We start from the raw sequence: 17695 nt of genomic DNA, 5'->3' as shown, positions 1-17695 counted from the left end.
CATTTATGTGTGTGTTTGTGTCATTGGTTAAACTGGCACCACCTTGAATATTTTGTGAAATTGTAAGAAACACAAAGGTAGGCTTTTAACCCATTATCCTACGTTGTTTTAAATGCCATTTTCTGACTCTATATATATAATAATATATACACACACAGTAACAGTCAAAAGTTTTGATGTCTTCACTATTATTCAACAATGTACAAAATAGTAAAAATAAAGAAAAACCCTGGAATGTGTAGGTGTGTCAACTTTTGACTGGTACTGTGTATGTATGTATATATACAGTTGAAGGTGGAAGTTTACACACTTAGGTTGGAGTCATTAAAACTCGTTTTTCAACCACTCCACAAATATCTTGTTAACAAACTATAGTTTTGGCAAGTCGGTTAGGACATCTACTTTGTGTATGACACAAGTAATTTTTCCAACAATTGTTTACAGATTATTTCATTTATAATTCACTGTATCACAATTCCAGTGGAATTACGTACACTAAGTTGACTGTGCCTTTAAACAGCTTGCAAAATTCCAGAAAATGATGTCATGGCTTTAGAAACTTCTGATAGGCTAATTGACATAATTTGAGTCAATTGGATACATTTCAAGGCATACTTTCAAACTCAGTGCCTCTGCTTGACATCATGGGAAAATCAAAAGAAATCAGCCAAGACGTCAGAAAAAAATGTGTAGACCACAAGTCTGGTTCATCATTGGGAGCAATTTCCAAATGCCTGAAGGTACCACGTTCATTTTCTAGACTACTAGACTACCTGCCTCCTCTAACCACTAGACTCATCTGTACAAACAATAATACACAAGTATAAACACCATGGGACCACGCAGCCATCATACCGCTCAGGAAGGCGACGCGTTCTGTCTCCTAGAGACGCACTTTGCACCAAAGTACGTTCAAGTCATTCCCAGGACAAAACCAAAGGACCTTGTGAAGATGCTGTAGGAAACAGGTACAAAAGTATCAATATCCACAGTAAAACAAGTACTATATCGAAATAACTTAAAAGGCCGCTCAGCAAGGAAGAAGCCACTGCTCCAAAAGAGTCCATAAAAAAGCCAGACTACGGCTTGCAACTGCACGTGGGGACAAAGATTGTACTTTTTGGAGAAATGTCCTCTGGTCTGATGAAACAAAAATAGAACTGTTTGGCCATAATGACCATCGTTATGTTTGGAGGAAAAAGGGGGAGCCTTGCAAGCCGAAGAACACCATCCCAACTGTGAACCACTGGGGTGGTGACAGCATCATGTTGTGGGGGTGCTTTTCTGCAGGAGGGACTGGTGCACTTCACAAAATAGATGGCATCACGAAGAGGAAAATTATGTGGATATATTGAAGCAACATCTCAAGACATCAGTCAGGAAGTTAAAGCTTGGTCGCAAATGCGTCTTCCAAATGGACAATGACCCCAAGCAAACTTCCAAAGTTGTGGCAAAATGACTTAAGGACAACAAAGTCATGGTATTGGAGTGGCCATCACAAAGCCCTGACCTCAATCCCATAGAAAATTTGTGGGCAGGACTGAAAAAGCGTGTGAGGCCAACAAACCTGACTCAGTTACACCAGCTCTGTCAGGGGAATGGGCCAACATTCACCCAACTTATTGTGGGAAGCTTGTGGAAGGCTACCTGAAACATTTGACTTAAGTTAAACCATTTAAAGGCAATGCTACCAAATACAAATTAAGTGTATGTAAACTTCTGACCCACTGGGAATGTGATGAAATGAATAAAAGCTGAAATATATCGTTCTCTACTATTATTCTGACATTTCACATCCTTAAAATAAAGTAGTGATCCTAACTGACCTAAACAGGATTTTTACTAGGATTAAATGTCAGGAATTGTGAAAAACTGAGTTTAAATGTATTTGGCTAAGGTATATGTAAACTTCTGACTTCAACTGTGTGTGTGTGTATGTATATATATATATATATATATATATATAAATCAGCCTATATATGTCTATGTAACAAATATCTTAAATGGAAATGTAACATTGAATGTTCTGTGTTTGTCTGTACAAAGTACATATGTCTGTCCATGAACTAATAATTATTATTTTGGCAACAGTGGGATTGCTTTGTCAGTAGCAGAATGTTAGCCGAGGATGCTGGGAGTGCATTTCATATACAATACCCTCGAGTTTCTCCCTTTTTTGACTGTACTTTTCTAATCTGATCTTCATAAATCGAATAAAACTATTAACTAATTAGTGAGCCTACATTGGGGTTCAACATGAAAAACAATGTTCACGCTCCAATGTCTGTCACACTCAAACCGCATTTAATTCCAAAAGCATTTTATTCAAACGCATACAAACTAGTAGGAAAGCAGTTAATGTCTTTGTACAGCGATCATGTAATAAATAAATAAAATACAAATGTCATGGCAACGCACCTTCTTAGTACATTATAAGGCAGGTAAGTCCAAAAGAATGTTCTGTTTGTAATGATAGCAGTACTAATAGTCTGGTTCAGCCTGGCTAACAGTTTGCAGAGGCCTTTGGCTATGTGATATCTAGCTAACAGAATGCATCATCAATAAGTGCTATTATGTTTTCATCATGAGTGACATTCTTTCATATTGACTGAATATCATGGCTGGAAAATCCCCACGATATAAAAAAAAACCAATGTAGTGTACATACTCTCTTCTGTAAAAAGTACCAAAATATATGAATCTACTAGACTTGGAACTCTATTCAAACTGTATCGCTGAAGAGTTCCAGATTGCCCGACAGCAATGTAAAGGTCATTTCTGATTGAGCTGACATAAGCTAGTATTTAGCGTGAATGCAGTCTCCGCTGACGCAAGAACTTCCGCGATACGGATTGAATAGAGCCCTTGGCTTTTGCCCTAATGAGAAATGAGATCTATCACTTGTATATGTTGTTCTACAGTACGCAGTTATCAGGCTCGTTCCATGACACCATGACTTGTCATTAAACTGTGACCCACCAAAACCCTGAACTTCTGACCCCACAACAATGGGCCACCTGGTTACGGTTTGTGAGGGGCCAATGGGAGGTTAGGTTAGTCATATGTTGGCATCCAGCATCTCCAGGAAGAGTTTGTGCATGGGCACGTGGCCCTCCAGGTGGAGCCGGCAGAAGGTGTCCACGGCACGGTTGGCAGTCTGCCGGAGCAGGGGCAGGGTCATGAGCAGTTTGCCTGCCCGGTGGAGCTCTGCTGTGTGCTGGGCGCTCTCGTACTCCTGCAAAGCCTCATGGAGTCCGTCCTGGAACTGCTGCACTGCCTCCACACTCTCCAGGTTCTCTGCGTCTGAGCGGGGAGAGACAAGGTCAAGGGAGGCCTGTGGGTGTTTGGGTGTGGGTGGAATTGTGCGATAAACCTCCCCTTGTTTCGGCACGACAGCGTGTCCGATCCCATTGTCCACCTCATTTGTTTCGCCATTGAGGGCTAATGGACGGGCCAAGGTTAAGTTGCATGCAGCCGACCCTCATTTTCTCTGAAAGGACTGTAAATGTAAAAACAAAGGCTCTCTCCTCTGATCCTTCTAGCCACCTCAGGCAGTTGTGACTGCCCCGGAGTGTCAGGCTAACGCAGCCAGACTCGCCTAATGGATTTCTGAATTCCTGTGATAATTTGCAGGGCGCTGGGAGGCAGATGGATTTATTGATCAGGGCTGAGGGCAGAAGCAGCCTTCTCACTGCTAGGATATTGATCAGTTTCCACTTGCTGTGGCCTGGGGAATAACAGCGGGAGCCGGAAGGGAGGGGAGGGAGGGGTGAGAGAAGTGGGTGTTGGAGAACAGATTTGGCAGACGTCTAGACCTCCCCACTCTCTGTCATGGTGGTCTGAAGACTGGCAGTTTGTACAGAGGTAATGGAAAAATGATTCATCAACAAATGTTTTGGCGCACACAAGTATGTAGTATAGCATCGGTAATACCGTTAGTCATTATATACAATTATTAATGGTAGTTGTAAAAAAAGAAGTGGAGGGCTGATAGTGACATGGGTCATGCTGAGAGAATCCCATTACTAAAACACGAGACCTGTGAGGGACGTTTGCCAATATGAGGGGTCTAGCCACTCATTCAGTCCCTGACAGCTAGTAGCTTTTCAAGGTATTGACCATCATTTAACAGCCTTGCCCTGCTAGGGGACCTGACCCTGGAGCAAAAGTGTTTTCAAGGACACACCCTGAGGGAAAGTCACTGTGGCTCACACTTAGAGGCTTGAATCAATCTAAAGCATTTCAGAATACAAGATAGACATGTAAAGGGTAATTTCCGATCGAGCCGACATCTGCAGCGTTTACGTAAATACAGTCTCTGCTAACGCGGTAACATTGCCTCTACATTTCAATCACGCTGCAACGCTGAACTTCCACAATACGGATTGAATAGAGCCCTGACTCTCTCCACAGTCCTGAAGGAGTGGCTGTATGTAGGGCTGCCTGAGGACGGTGTCGTAGATTTTGTACCAAGCCAGTGTATTGTAAAGCTGAATTGAACACAATTATTTATTGTAAGCAGTAGCCGGGCAGATTAGATAGTTGTGTATATTTTTGATAGTTCTGTCATTCTTATACTGCTTTCTAAGAGGGATTGTACAAAGGGTACAGCTAGGTCTCTTGAGTTTGCTCTGTCACAGTTACAGGATCCTGAGTGGCGCAGCGGTCTGAGACATTGCAGTGCTAGAGGCGTCACTACAGACCCGGGCTCGATCCCGGGTTGTATCATAACCGGCTGTGATCAGGAGTCCCATAGGGCGGCGCACAATTGGCCCAGCGTCGTCCGGGTTAGGGGAGGGTTTGGCCGGGGTAGGCCGTCATTGTAAATGAGAATTTGTTATTAACTGACTTGCCTAGTTAAATAAAGGTTAAATAAAACAATAAATAAACAGCTGACAACACTGAACTACTGATAACAGATATCCAGTGCAGGCCATGTAGTTAGTACCTGAGTTGGCGAGGGCCATAGCCTTGAGAGTGACCACTTCCTCTCGGCTCAGGTTCATCTGCCTGTACTTGGTGGTCAGCTGTCTCAGGGCGGTGTAGAGGTCAGAGAGTCCGGCCGCTCTGCACTGGGCCTGGCCCAGACGCAGGTTCCCAGCAAACACCAGCTCCTCCCCATAGCCCAGAGACTGAGACACAACTGACAGGACCAGTGTCTCCATCCAACCACTCTGCAGCAGGGCCATCTGGTCCACCAATGAAAGGGCAGAGAAGCCTGGAAGGGCAAATATGGAAATGTAATACTCTATAAGTTCTCACAGTATAAAAAGTGAACTTTGTCCCTTTGTACCAGTGTAAAATGGCATAGTATTTTAATTGTTTTTAAGCAGGGAGTCACGCTTATTTAAGATGACCTACAAGAGCAACAGGAGTGGGTACCTGGGATATGCTTTGCCCAGCCAATCATGACCAGGAGTTCCCTGTTTAGGAGGTCACAAAGCATCAGCAGGGCTTTAAGGTTGTCATCCTTGGTTGAGTTGTCAGGCGTGGCACACAGGGGGGCTGGCTCTGTCAAGAGGAGCTGGGAGATCACTTTGTATCCTGAAAGAGGTCAAACAGATATATTAGTAAGGCACTCTATTGTACTCCCCGCTTGTGACTGACAAGACTCTTATTGGAGTGTGTGAGCGTTGCACGACAGAGGGTACACACCGTTGGACTTGGCGGGGTGTGTGTCTGGGGCCTTCGTATAAAGAGAGAGGCCAGAGTCCCCCCTTCTCTTGTACTTCTGACGTCCTCCTCTGACTCGGTCCATGCGAACACCTGTGGTGACACAAACATGATGATCAGTGATCATCCTCTTTGCTCATTGATTGAGCCACAATCCCCAAGTCAAGAACAGACTATGGGAGGTGCACAGTACTACATAGAGTCATGGCGCCATTGAACTCTATTCCACATCGGGTAACTGATGCAAGCAGTAGAATCAATTTTAAAAAAGAGATACAAATAAATGTCTAAGTCACCCCAAACCTCTGAACGGTAGTGTATGTGGTAGAAGAGTAGTGGCCTAAGGGAACACACTTAAAGTGTTGTGAAAAGTGTTAGGAAATGTAATGTTGTGTAATATTTAAAATGGTATATTACTGCTTTAATGTTGCAGGACCCTAGGAAGAGTAGCAGCTGCCTTGGCCACAGCTAATGGGGATTGAAAATAGAGGTTGAGTAGTTAAACACTCTAACTCAGGCTGCATGTGTTCTGCAGACCTGCACACTTAAGCATGTCCGTTTATTGAGCCCATTGATCCCACTGAGATGAGTTGCTGAGTTGGTCATCAAGTCTCACCTTCCTTCATCATGCCGGCACGCAGGCACTTCTGGAAGCGGCACGCTTGGCACGACTTCCTACGACGCTTGGTGATCTCACAATCGTTCATCAAAGGGCAGCTGTACTCAATGTTACCTGGAAACAGAGAAAAGCGCAGCTCTGTTTACACCACGCACACTATACTTGAGGTTTACCAGTCAGAAAAGCCAATGTCGCAAAAATGCAATCCAAATGGTGACACTGTATTTTGCAGTATCTCTCTCACAGTGCATTCTCGATGCTTAACTTTTCAGAAAGCCTAAAGGTCAAATTGCCATGCTGTAAAACAAAGTGTGTTTTTAGTGGGGCGTGCCACCATGGCTAACCCTTGCCATCTGGTGGTTTACTGAGTTTCACTGTCTGTGGCACTATGACAGAAGTCCTTTGCCTCTGTGTCCGCTGGCACCCTGAGCTTTCACACAGCAATCAATAAAAGCCCAGACAAAATACAGATATTGATTGGCTTTTTCACACTGAGCCTAACGACCACAACAAGTGTTACAACGTTTGGTCTCACACAAGACAAAAAGGGGATTTAATAGAGTATTGATTCATTTATCCCACACATCTATACCCAGACAAGCGGGTCTGGATCTGGGGGTGATCTAGGGGCCAAGGGCCCTCGATCAATGAGCTCACCCCTAAACCCCCCACCCCCCTGGACAAGAGGCTCTGAGATTAGGGCATCCAAATTACAGCTCCTAGCTTTTAACAAGAGATTGGCACCTCTTCAGAGTGCCATTCATCAAGAAACTAAAATGTGTTGTGTGGTGTTATAGGTGCAATAACACATGTTTAAGCTGCAGTTTCATACTTTGAGATGGGCACTGTTGCTAAAAGAACGCATTATGAAAAGCCACTTTTGATCAATGATAATACAATAAGTATTTTCATTCAACTTCATACTTGAAATTAGACGCATAGTCAAATAATGTTGAGATTCAGTCGTTAACGCATCAAGCGCCACTGGATCAATATCACGCGTCAGTTATTTTGGAACATTTGTAGCAGAGAATAATCCGCTCTGGTTTCAGACTGTAAAAAACAAATATTCAGGATTATATTAAGAAATCAAAACCAACGAATATACAAAATACATTTTTCCCATTTAGAAACATGGCAACAATAAACATATCGTTGTCGCCCCCCCTTAAATTAACTACTAGGCCATAGCTCTCGCGGCCAATCCGTGTAACATTGTAAATGCCGGATCTCTAATTGCAAGACGCATCAAAATCGGCCCAGTGCTGTTTGAGATAGCAGATTGGCCTATCGCGTGTAACGAACGTACGAACGGACCGTGATAGATCCACAGTCCCCTCCCCGATTTCATATTGGGGGACAATAAAGCATTTCTGGGGCCATCAACCAATATGAAGCACATTGAGTCTTCACACGAAAATCAATCCCATAGCTGAGTCTGCGGCTGACAGAACTATTGGAAATCTGTGTATGCCGCAATCAGCCTAATTTGCGCTTCCCCCTCTAATAGATTATTGATTATATTATTAATTAAGATCTAGCCCAGAAGTTCGCCTTGTCCTAAAAGTATCACACGTGCACGCTCGCACACAGTGCACGCAACACACACCATCACAGACTGCTTGATTTGATGTTCTATCAGGTTTTTGCAGAAACCTATACACTTTTTGTTTACCTTGAATTGTCCTCTTGAAGAAAGCCTTGCATGCCTCACACGACGCTACTCCGTAGTGATATCCCGATGCAAAGTCGCCACACACTAGGCACAGCCTTTTAGGTCCAGAGCCCAGCGACGATAAGTAGTCACATTTGAGGATGGAGTCAACGTGCGAGGAGAGCGCCAAACTGCGATCCGAGCAAAACTGAGATGCGCTGCTAGAGTCCGGTGCTGCGCTGACACCGCTGCCGCTGCTGCTCGAACTCGGGGATTCCGGGTCCAGCGAGTGACCCGGTGAGAATAAATTGTATCCACTGCTGTCCGAGCTGGGACTGAATGCTGTGGTTCTGTCCAGGGCGAAGGTAGGGCTGGGGGGGTCCGTCTTGATACATATATCATCTAGTAAAGGAGCGTCGTCGGTGTTTGAGGAGTCCAACAGGCTGATGGCACAATTGAAATTATCATGACAACAATATCGTGCCACTGATATAATGCCCTATTATTTATAGAACTGCTACGATAACAGTGTGGCATGCAGACCACAATATAGTCTGCCTATTAGGTGGACCACCTCAAGGACCAACAACTCTATTCATGTTCCCTATGGAGGACACCAAATTTTGCATTTATTCTGCAGACAATTAATAATAACTTTTTTCCCCCCCAACTGAATTAAGCCTTATATCACGCTTAAATTTAAAATAAACACACATCAACAGCACATAATTGGTGGCAATCAGATTAACGACCAATAAAATGTATCTATGATCACATTCAATTGTTCATTGCTTTCATACCAAATATGAATGTAATTAAAAAAAAATAAAAAATTAATAAAAAAAAAATAATCTCAATAATTCTTACTGGTTGTGCTGGCTGCGGAAGTGGACGTTTTCACTCAGGCAAAAATCCTTTAGATCCATATCCAGGAAGAACGTGTCAAGGAGATGAAATGAGAACTATAGTTGTCAATGCAGTAGTAGTATTCTAGTATTCTGGTTTGGGAGCTAAAGGTAGAGAAATGGTGACAGAGCGAGGACACTGAGACAAGGGCCACAGTTATAGTTGCAGGTTTATTTAGCTGAAGACTTGTGTCATTGCAAAGGGGCGGGGCCTGGAGGACAAATCCTGACAAGCACTAAACGTTTGTTGATGGTTTCATTCTCTTCTCACTTCCATTGTGTTGAGCATACAACATACATATGTACATATTTACATACTACACAGAAGGAAACATGTATACATGATACACTAGTCAAAGTATGAATAAGATTTGTTAAAGAGGATTTTCACTGGTACCTCTTATTGACAAAGTGTTATCAAAGTGAAGTGAAAACATGAAACGTTTATTGCTTATGATGGAACACCATGCACTATGTCCGTCATTAAATGCATTTTGCTATTCTTGTTTTCCAGACTCCGCCCTCCCTCACCTCTGTAATTGTTGGACCAGGATTTCCCTCTTCTACTGTTTGGTGTAAACAGAGAAAGCACTCAGAACAGACTCACGGACACGGCATCCTCTTTGCTTTCAGGTATTCGTTGTTCCTCATAACAATGTCTCACTTTTAAAAGCTATAAATTGCATACTGGTGACAGCACTATTCCAGTTCCTGAACCAAAATGCATCACTTATTACTGAAGCATTTGAATTAAAGATTGTCCAGTCTCGCATAGTCCTTTCTCTTTGAAGTGTGTTTTCATGGTTACTCTTTGAAAGTCAGGTAAGGTGAGCTTGGAGCTTGAGAGAAAGTGAGAGGCAGGGGGGGGGGATTAGAACAGGCCGGAAAACCAAGGGATAGAATTAGACTAGAGAAAGGGAGGGGAGGGAGGTAGTGGAAAGAGAGAGGGGACTTTTACTTGGAACTGGTCAGTAGGTCAGGTACATGTGTACAGGACAGGGCTTACATCTGGTGAAAGGGGAGGCGGTGATGAGGTAGGAGGGCCAGGGCGTCTGGAGGGTGAGGATTATGAGCCATCCGATGCCAGTGCGTTGGCAGGGGTGCTAAGGCAGCACTTTTGGACAACCCTGATGTGTGAAAGCCCTGTGAGGAGAGAGAACATCCAAATCCAGCCATCAGACACCTTAGCCAAGTTTATACCTGGTGCTAACATGGGTCCTTTGTTCTGATCTTGTCTGCATTCTGATTGTGCGCACATTTCCAGAAATGTGTCTCCACACACGGCATTCAAATGTGTCGGTTATCCATCTACTGTGTTTGCATTGTGACCACATTTCCTGGTCCCTTCTTTTATGCAAATTATTTCACAGCTATTCTTTCAAAATAATATGTATTTATTTTTTGTAAGACACATTGATATAATCATTCACTGGTGCCACCTGTGAATGATTTTAGAGGGCGGAATGATGACGATTTAAACGGTTTCTCTGTCCAGATCTGTCTACACGTGTAAGGTATCCACACACAAGGCGTGTCTGACTTCCTCTGGAGGAGGGCAGGATGATCTGATCACAATCTTTTGATGTCTGCACCTGTCCAAAAATATCGGCACAATCCGAATGCGGACAAGATCAGGACAAAAGACGGAAGTTAGAATCAGGTATAAACGCTGTTCTAGATACCTGCTTCACTTGAGTTACTGGTATTAGCTGGATCCCAATAAGTTTCAAAATAGATTATCCAACAAAAATGAATCAATCCATTTGGCATATTATACAGTGCAATTGGAAAGTATTCCAACCCCTTGACTTTTTCCACATTTTGTTATGTTACAGCCTTGTTCTAAAATGGATTCAATCGTTTTTTCCCCCTCATCAATCTACACACAATAACACATAATGACAAAGCAAAAAACGTTTTTAGAAATGTTTGCAAATGTATTAAAAATTAAAACAGAAATATCACATTTACATAAGTATTCAGACACTTTACTCAGTACTTTGTTGAAGCACCTTTGGCAGCAATTATAGCCTATCGCTGCACAGCTATTTTCAGGGTTCAAGTCCGAGCTCTGGCTGGGCCACTCAATGGCATTCAGAGACTTCACCTCCTTGACCAAGGCCCTTCTCCCCCGATTGCTCAGTTTGGCCAGGCGGCCAGCTCTAGGAAGAGTGTTGGTGGTTCCAAACTTCTTCCATTTAAGAATGATGGAGGTCACTGTGTTCTTGGGGACATTTAATGCTGCAGAATTTATTTGGTACCCTTCCCCAGATCTATGCCTAGACACAATCCTGTCTCGGCGCTCTACTGACAATTCCTTTGACCTCATGGCTTGTTTTTTTTCTCTGAACTGCACTGTCAACTGTGGGACCTTAAATAGACAGGTGTGTGTGCCTTAGCAAATCATGTCCAATTAATTGAATTTACCACAGATGGACTCCAATCAAGTTGTCAAGGATGATCAATGGACACAGGATGCACCTGAACTCAATGTCGAGTCTCATAGCAAAGGGCATTTCTGCTTTTTATTTTTAATACATTTACAAAAATGTCTAAAAACCTGTTTACACGTTGTCATTATGGGGTATTGTGTGTAGATTGAGGAGGAAAAGATTTTGTTTAATTAATTTGAGAATAACAAAATGTGGAAAAGGTCAAGGGGTCTGAATACTTTCCCGAATGCTCTGTACAACTAATACATTACGATTCCTTTTTTCCCCCTCTAAATTGTGGATATTCCAAACAAATATGATTTTGGCTAGTTCCCTGAGACATTTCCACATGGTATCCCACCATATGAAAATGATTTGGGATGAAAGGTTCCCACAGTGGACCCCTGATGCCTCTTCTCTATTGTAACACATTCCCCTGCCCTTGTCATCCCCCAGCTGTGAAATGTATTACAGCGCAGCAGCACACTGACCCGGTTCTGACCCGGGTAGGCACCCAGTACAGGGAGATAGGATTACTGTCTAGTCTGACACTACCTGACACTTCTCATTCCTCCTCAGCCCTAATCCAACAACGGCTACATCAGCAAGATATCCCCACACACACACACACACTCAACGCACACACACACTCACACAGATACTCACACTCACACAGAGAGAGAGAGAGAGAGCCTCAGTTGACCCTGTTAACACAACCAGCACCATCAGGGCTAATGGGTGAAATCAAGTGATTATATAGCTCCCTGGGTGTGTACTGAGGCGCGGGTCAGCCTGGGTGCAGTTTTCATGCTCTGTTACAGTGTAGGTCAATGGTACATACAGGACTGAACTCTCTCCCTCTCTGTGATGGAGACAGTGGAGCAGGAGGATACTATTAGCCCATCTTGTCCCTTGTCCTGATCCCATATCATTACATTGTAACAGGCTGAAAGTCCACTTACAAAACTATAATAATACTAATGCCTGTTTTTAAGGTACTCTTACTGTTTGAATGATCATTTAATAAAGGCTCCATAGTCACGACATGTTTTAAGGCTGAGTGATATACACTGAGAATACAAAACATTAAGAACACATGCTCTTTCCATGACAGACTGAACAGGTGAATCCAGTTGAAAGCCATGATCCCTTATTGATGTCACTTGTTAAATCCACTTCAAATCAGTGTAGATGAAGGGGAGGAGACAGGTTAAAGAATTACTTTTAAGCCTTGAGTGAATTGAGACATGGATTGTGTGTGCGTGTCATTTAGAGGGTGAATGGGCAAGGCAAAAAATGCTGGTTTGTGTCAAGAACTGCAGCACTGTTGGGTTTTCCCATGTGTATCAAGAATGGTCCACCTCCCAAAGGACATCCAGCCGACTTGACACAACTGCGGGCATTGGAATCAACACGGGCCAGCATCCCTGTGGAATGCTTTCGACACCTTGTAGAGTCCATGCCCCAACGAATTGAGGCTGAATTGGGGGTGCGGCTCAATATTAGGAAGGTGCTCCTAATGTTTGGTATAATGTAATTGTAGACCCACTCGAGTGGGCTATATTTGTAATAAACAAAGGATAAACAAAGGAACAGCAAATGTAGTTGTTACTGGTTATTGGTGAACACAGTAATAATGAGGCATTACAATTACTCCGAAGCTGCCACTTATCGTATTTGTGTTAACACCGGTCTTCCAGTCATTTGGCCCAGATTCAGGATAGTTCATGAGGAGAGAAAACAGAGAGTGTACAGTCCAACAGAAAAAGCGGATATTTGGCTAGCCCTTGCAATCCGCAAGAGATAATTAAGAATGAAGTGAACCTCTTTAATCAGCTTTGTAGTATGTGGTGGAGAAGGATTGGCCTATAAAAGAGATTAGACATGGGATCTTTATAAACACTCCTGGGAATTAGGGTTAGAGTAGCAGGTAAATGGATTAGAGGCCTGGCCACATAGAGCATGTGTGAGAGAGGTGGAAACTGCTGTTATGATAGTGTAAGATAGGGACAGTGATGATTCTAATCAAAATTTGCCTGGCTACCCACACTCCTTTCTCCAGCCAAACGCTACACCACGCCCACAGACGTTACTTTCTTCTCCGCAATGAGTCTGGTTCTGAATACCTCTGCAACCCTTCACCGAATGCAACCACATCCTGGGCCGTCTGATTGGTCCAGAAACCAATAGGTTGAGCCAAAGCTAGAACACACATGGGTAATGTAGTGGTTGGGAAATTCGTGATTGGTTTTGATACGCTGATTGGTTAGAGATGATCCAATCGCTGATGACTTTGTTTTGTACAACGCCCCTTGTGCCCCTCGTCAACACAAAGTATGTAGCGAACGATAGTGCAGCGGAATAATTTACTTTGAGCCATCAGGCTAAATCAAAATACTGTGTAATATCTACACCACTGGTTTACTCCTAATGTATACTGAACTAGCTTCCAATATGTTACTACTTTATAACAACAACCTTGCAGGCCCAGACGGCATCCCCAGCCGCGCCCTCAGAGCATGCGCAGACCAGCTGGCTGGTGTGTTTATGTAACAGTATAACTTTAGACCGTCCCCTCTCCCATACCCGGGCGCAAACCAGGGACCCTCTGCACACATCAACAACAGTCACCCACGAAGCATCGTTACCCATCGCTCCACAAAAGCCACGGCCCTTGCAGAGAGCAAGGGGAACCCCTACTTCAAGGTCTCAGAGCAAGTGACGTCACCGATTGAAACGCTATTTAGCGCGCACCGCTAACCGTTTCACATCCGTTACATTTACGGACATATTCAATCAATCCTTATCCCAGTCTGCTGTTCCCACATGCTTCAAGAGGGCCACCATTGTCCCTGTTCCCAAGAAAGCTAAGGTAACTGAGCTAAATGACTACAGCCCCGTAGCACTCACTTCCGTCATCATGAAGTGCTTTGAGAGACTAGTCAAGGACCATATCACCTCCACCCTACCTGACACCCTAGACCCACTCCAATTTGCTTACCGCCCAAATAGGTCCACAGACGATGCAATCTCAACCACACTGTGAGAATGCTGTTCATCGATTACAGCTCAGCATTTAACACCATAGTACCCTCCAAACTCGTCATCAAGCTCGAGACCCTGGGTCTCGACCCTGCCCTGTGCAACTGGGTACTGGACTTCCTGACGGGCCGCCCCCAGGTGGTGAGGGTAGGTAACAACATCTCCACCCGCTGATCCTCAACACTGGGGCCCCACAAGGGTGCGTTCTGAGCCCTCTCCTCTACTCCCTGTTCACCCACGACTGCATGGCCATGCACGCCTCCAACTCAATCATCAAGTTTGCGGACGACACTACAGTGGTAGGCTTGATTACCAACAATGACGAGACGGCCTACAGGGAGGAGGTGAGGGCCCTCGGAGTGTGGTGTCAGGAAAATAACCTCACACTCAACGTCAACAAAACAAAGGAGATGATTGTGGACTTCAGAAAACAGCAGAGGGAGCACCCCCCTATCCACATCGATGGGACAATAGTGGAGAGGGTAGTAAGTTTTAAGTTCCTCGGCGTACACATCACGGACAAACTGAATTGGTCCACCCACACAGACAGCGTGGTGATGAAGGCGCAGCAGCGCCTCTTCAACCTCAGGAGGCTGAAGAAATTTGGCTTGTCACCGAGAGACTGAAAAACAGCTTCTATCTCAAGGCCATCAGACTGTTAAACAGCCACCACTAACATTGAGTGGCTGCTGCCAACACACTGACTCAACTCCAGCCACTTTAATAATGGGAATTGATGGAAATTGATGTAAAATATATCACTAGCCACTTTAAACAATGCTACTTAATATAATGTTTACATACCCTACATTACTCATCTCTATATGTATATACTGAACTCTATATCATCTACTGCATCTTTATGTAATACATGTATCACTAGCCACTTTAAACTATGCCACTTTTGTTTACATACCCTACGTTACTCATCTCATATGTATATACTGTACTCGATACCATCTACTGCATCTTGCCTATGCCGTTCTCTACCATCCCTCATTCATATATCTTTATGTACATATTCTTTATCCCTTTACACATGTGTGTATAAGGTAGTAGTTTTGTAATTGTTAGGTTAGATTACTCGCTGGTTATTACTGCATTGTCGGAACTAGAAGCACAAGCATTTCACTACACTCGCATTAACATCTGCTAACCATGTGTATGTGACAAATACATTTGATTTGATTTGAAAAGTATATACGATAAATGTGATTCTGTAACAAAGAATGAGATCCAAAAGTCACTTGGAATGGAAAGTGTGCAAATATATTTTCAAATTGTTTTCATAGCAATAAAGTTTTTTTTTTTTTTTAATCACTGACAAAACAGTTAACCAGAAACAAATACAAAAAATTACAACAACAAAAAAATATTGTTTATAAAAAGTACACAACGGCTATGTTGTCCACAAATACAGTGCATAGTGTTATACATCTTTAGGTGCTGGAAGGAGGAAATGTTTTCGGGTTTGTTTCAGTTTGTAAACGACACCAGGAAGGAACATTTACAGAAATGGTTCTACTCACTGAAACAGATATCATTTGGTAAAAAAAAAGAAGTTATTTCTCAATTGTAAATATATACATGGTATGTTATCACTGATTGTTTATTGATCACACAAACATTTCAAATTGTGAATACAAAGTCAACTATCTTATATCAGCTTTAAGGTACATTCGATTCTCGTGTAAAAAAAAAAAAAAAAAGTCTAAAGAAATAAATGTACAGACAAGTCAGTGACGTGTAGCTTCCTCTTCCGCATATACATTTCTATAAAATAATACAAGTTATTATTACACAAAGAGTCATTTCACTTTGAACAGCATAAATTAATACAAGAAGCAATCAGAAACATCAGTGGGGTTGTAAAATCAACAAATGGAGAGAATACAAGTCACTGACATTTTAGAGGAATACAAATTTGGTTCAGCGATGTCATGATGTTGCTGTGTTTTTTTGTACAGTCCAGCTGAAGAGAGCGTTTGTTAACAAAACATCCACAGACAGAGATTCTGACTTAGACAAAGGCTCTGCTCGTCTGTGGCAGTAGCGTGTCATCTTTGCCTTGGAGACTACACTGTCCCCATTCAATGGTTCCCGTCTGCCTCAGGTCTGGGCACAGAACACGGTGTGTTGATCATGATTGAGCTCAAAGTGAGCAATCTCAATGGGCCGGATACTACCTTTAAATACGTGTTTGTATCGTTAGGATTCTGGACAATGTACATTAACCTCTTTTTCACCACTATGCATTTCAACTTCAAAGGAAAGGATGGCTAAAGGACATACTTATTTACCTGCTTTAAAATAGCAGTCTCAAGTGTGTGTGTGTAGTTGAGCTTATGTGTATGTATAATGAGTTGTGTGTGCTGTATAAGACTCAAACTGTATTAATATCAGAGTTCTATGGACTCAAATCTCTCTCAGACACGATACGTCAGTACGTTGACGTTTTCTTCAGAGAACAACCCTCTCAGCTTTTTTGGACAGGTATTTTAGTGAGCCCCTGACACTTCCCTAGTAGCAGATAGGACTGTTGAGTGGGGGAAGACAATGTTCAAAGTAGTAGCTGTGTTATGCTGCCACACAGTGGTTGGGCCGGCGGGACATGACGTAGCCCCGGTGACACACACAGCGATAGGAGCCGTCTGTGTTGATGCATCGGCCGCTCGCACACACGTTGTCAGGATCCTCACATTCATTGATGTCTGGGCATAGAAGCAGAACAAGGAAACAAGTGAAAACACATACATGTGAATCAGTGAACGTCCAAATGTATATACAGTACCAGTCCAAAGTTTGGACACACCTACTCATTCAAGGGTTTTTCTTTATTTTTGTACTATTTTCTACATTAAAGAATAATTGTGAAGACATCAAAACTATAAAATGACACGTGGAATCATGTAGTAACCAAACAAGTGTTAAAACAAATCAAAGTATATTTTATATTTGAGATTCTTCAAAGTAGCCACCCTTTGCCTTGATGACAGCATTGCACACTCTTGGCATTCTCTCAACCAGTTTCATGAGGAATGCTTTTCCAACAGTCTTGGAGTTCCCACATATGCTGAGCAATTGTTGGCTGCTTTTTCTTCACTCTGCTGTCCAACATCCCATACCATCTCAATTGGGTTGAGGTCAGGTGATTGTGGAAGCCATGTCATCTGATGCAGCACTCCATTACTCTCCTTGGTCAAATAGCCCTTACACAAGCCTGGAGGTGTGTTTTGGGTCATTGTCCTGTTGAAAAACAAATGATTCTCCCACTAAGCGTAAGCCAGATGGGATGGCGTAACGCTGCAGAATGCTGTGGTAGCCAATCTGGTTAAGTGTACCTTGAATTCTAAATAAATCACAGGCGGTG

At 43.1% G+C, this 17695-nt stretch overlaps 2 protein-coding genes across 3 annotated transcripts in view; both read right to left on the bottom strand.

Moving 5' to 3' along the window:
- Positions 1-2211: 2211 nt before the first annotated feature.
- LOC110503588 (estrogen-related receptor gamma-like) lies at positions 2212-9013 on the bottom strand. The gene is made up of 7 exons (XM_021581995.2): positions 8814-9013; positions 7968-8389; positions 6290-6406; positions 5656-5766; positions 5383-5544; positions 4949-5218; positions 2212-3303 (listed from the first exon to the last, which is right to left on the bottom strand). The coding sequence occupies exons 1-7, from the start codon at positions 8870-8872 to the stop codon at positions 3059-3061; spliced, it is 1386 nt and encodes a 461-aa protein (XP_021437670.1). The 5' UTR covers positions 8873-9013; the 3' UTR covers positions 2212-3058.
- Positions 9014-15572: 6559 nt separating this feature from the next.
- The window catches only part of LOC110503587 (latent-transforming growth factor beta-binding protein 4), a 70780-nt gene continuing 68657 nt past the window's right edge, over positions 15573-17695 (bottom strand). For both annotated transcript variants that reach the window (XM_021581993.2, XM_021581994.2), the window contains one exon: positions 15573-17036. In XM_021581993.2, the coding sequence (XP_021437668.2) occupies positions 16903-17036 (134 nt within the window). In that variant the 3' untranslated portion in view covers positions 15573-16902. The remainder of the gene's footprint in view (positions 17037-17695) is intronic.

Source organism: Oncorhynchus mykiss, chromosome 24 (assembly GCF_013265735.2).
Source record: "Oncorhynchus mykiss isolate Arlee chromosome 24, USDA_OmykA_1.1, whole genome shotgun sequence".
Taxonomy (NCBI): domain Eukaryota; kingdom Metazoa; phylum Chordata; class Actinopteri; order Salmoniformes; family Salmonidae; genus Oncorhynchus; species Oncorhynchus mykiss.
This window is presented reverse-complemented; position numbering and strand designations above follow the sequence as displayed.

Bases quoted from the DNA above. Each gene is read 5' to 3' on its own strand.
- LOC110503588 (XM_021581995.2), bottom strand. From the start codon at position 8,872: ATGGATCTAAAGGATTTTTGCCTGAGTGAAAACGTCCACTTCCGCAGC. The intron at 6,407-7,967 runs GTAAACAAAAAG...CTCTGTTTCCAG, and splicing joins CTTCAAGAGGACAATTCAAG to GTAACATTGAGTACAGCTGC. The intron at 5,219-5,382 runs GTACCCACTCCT...TTGCCCTTCCAG, and splicing joins CTGGGCAAAGCATATCCCAG to GCTTCTCTGCCCTTTCATTG.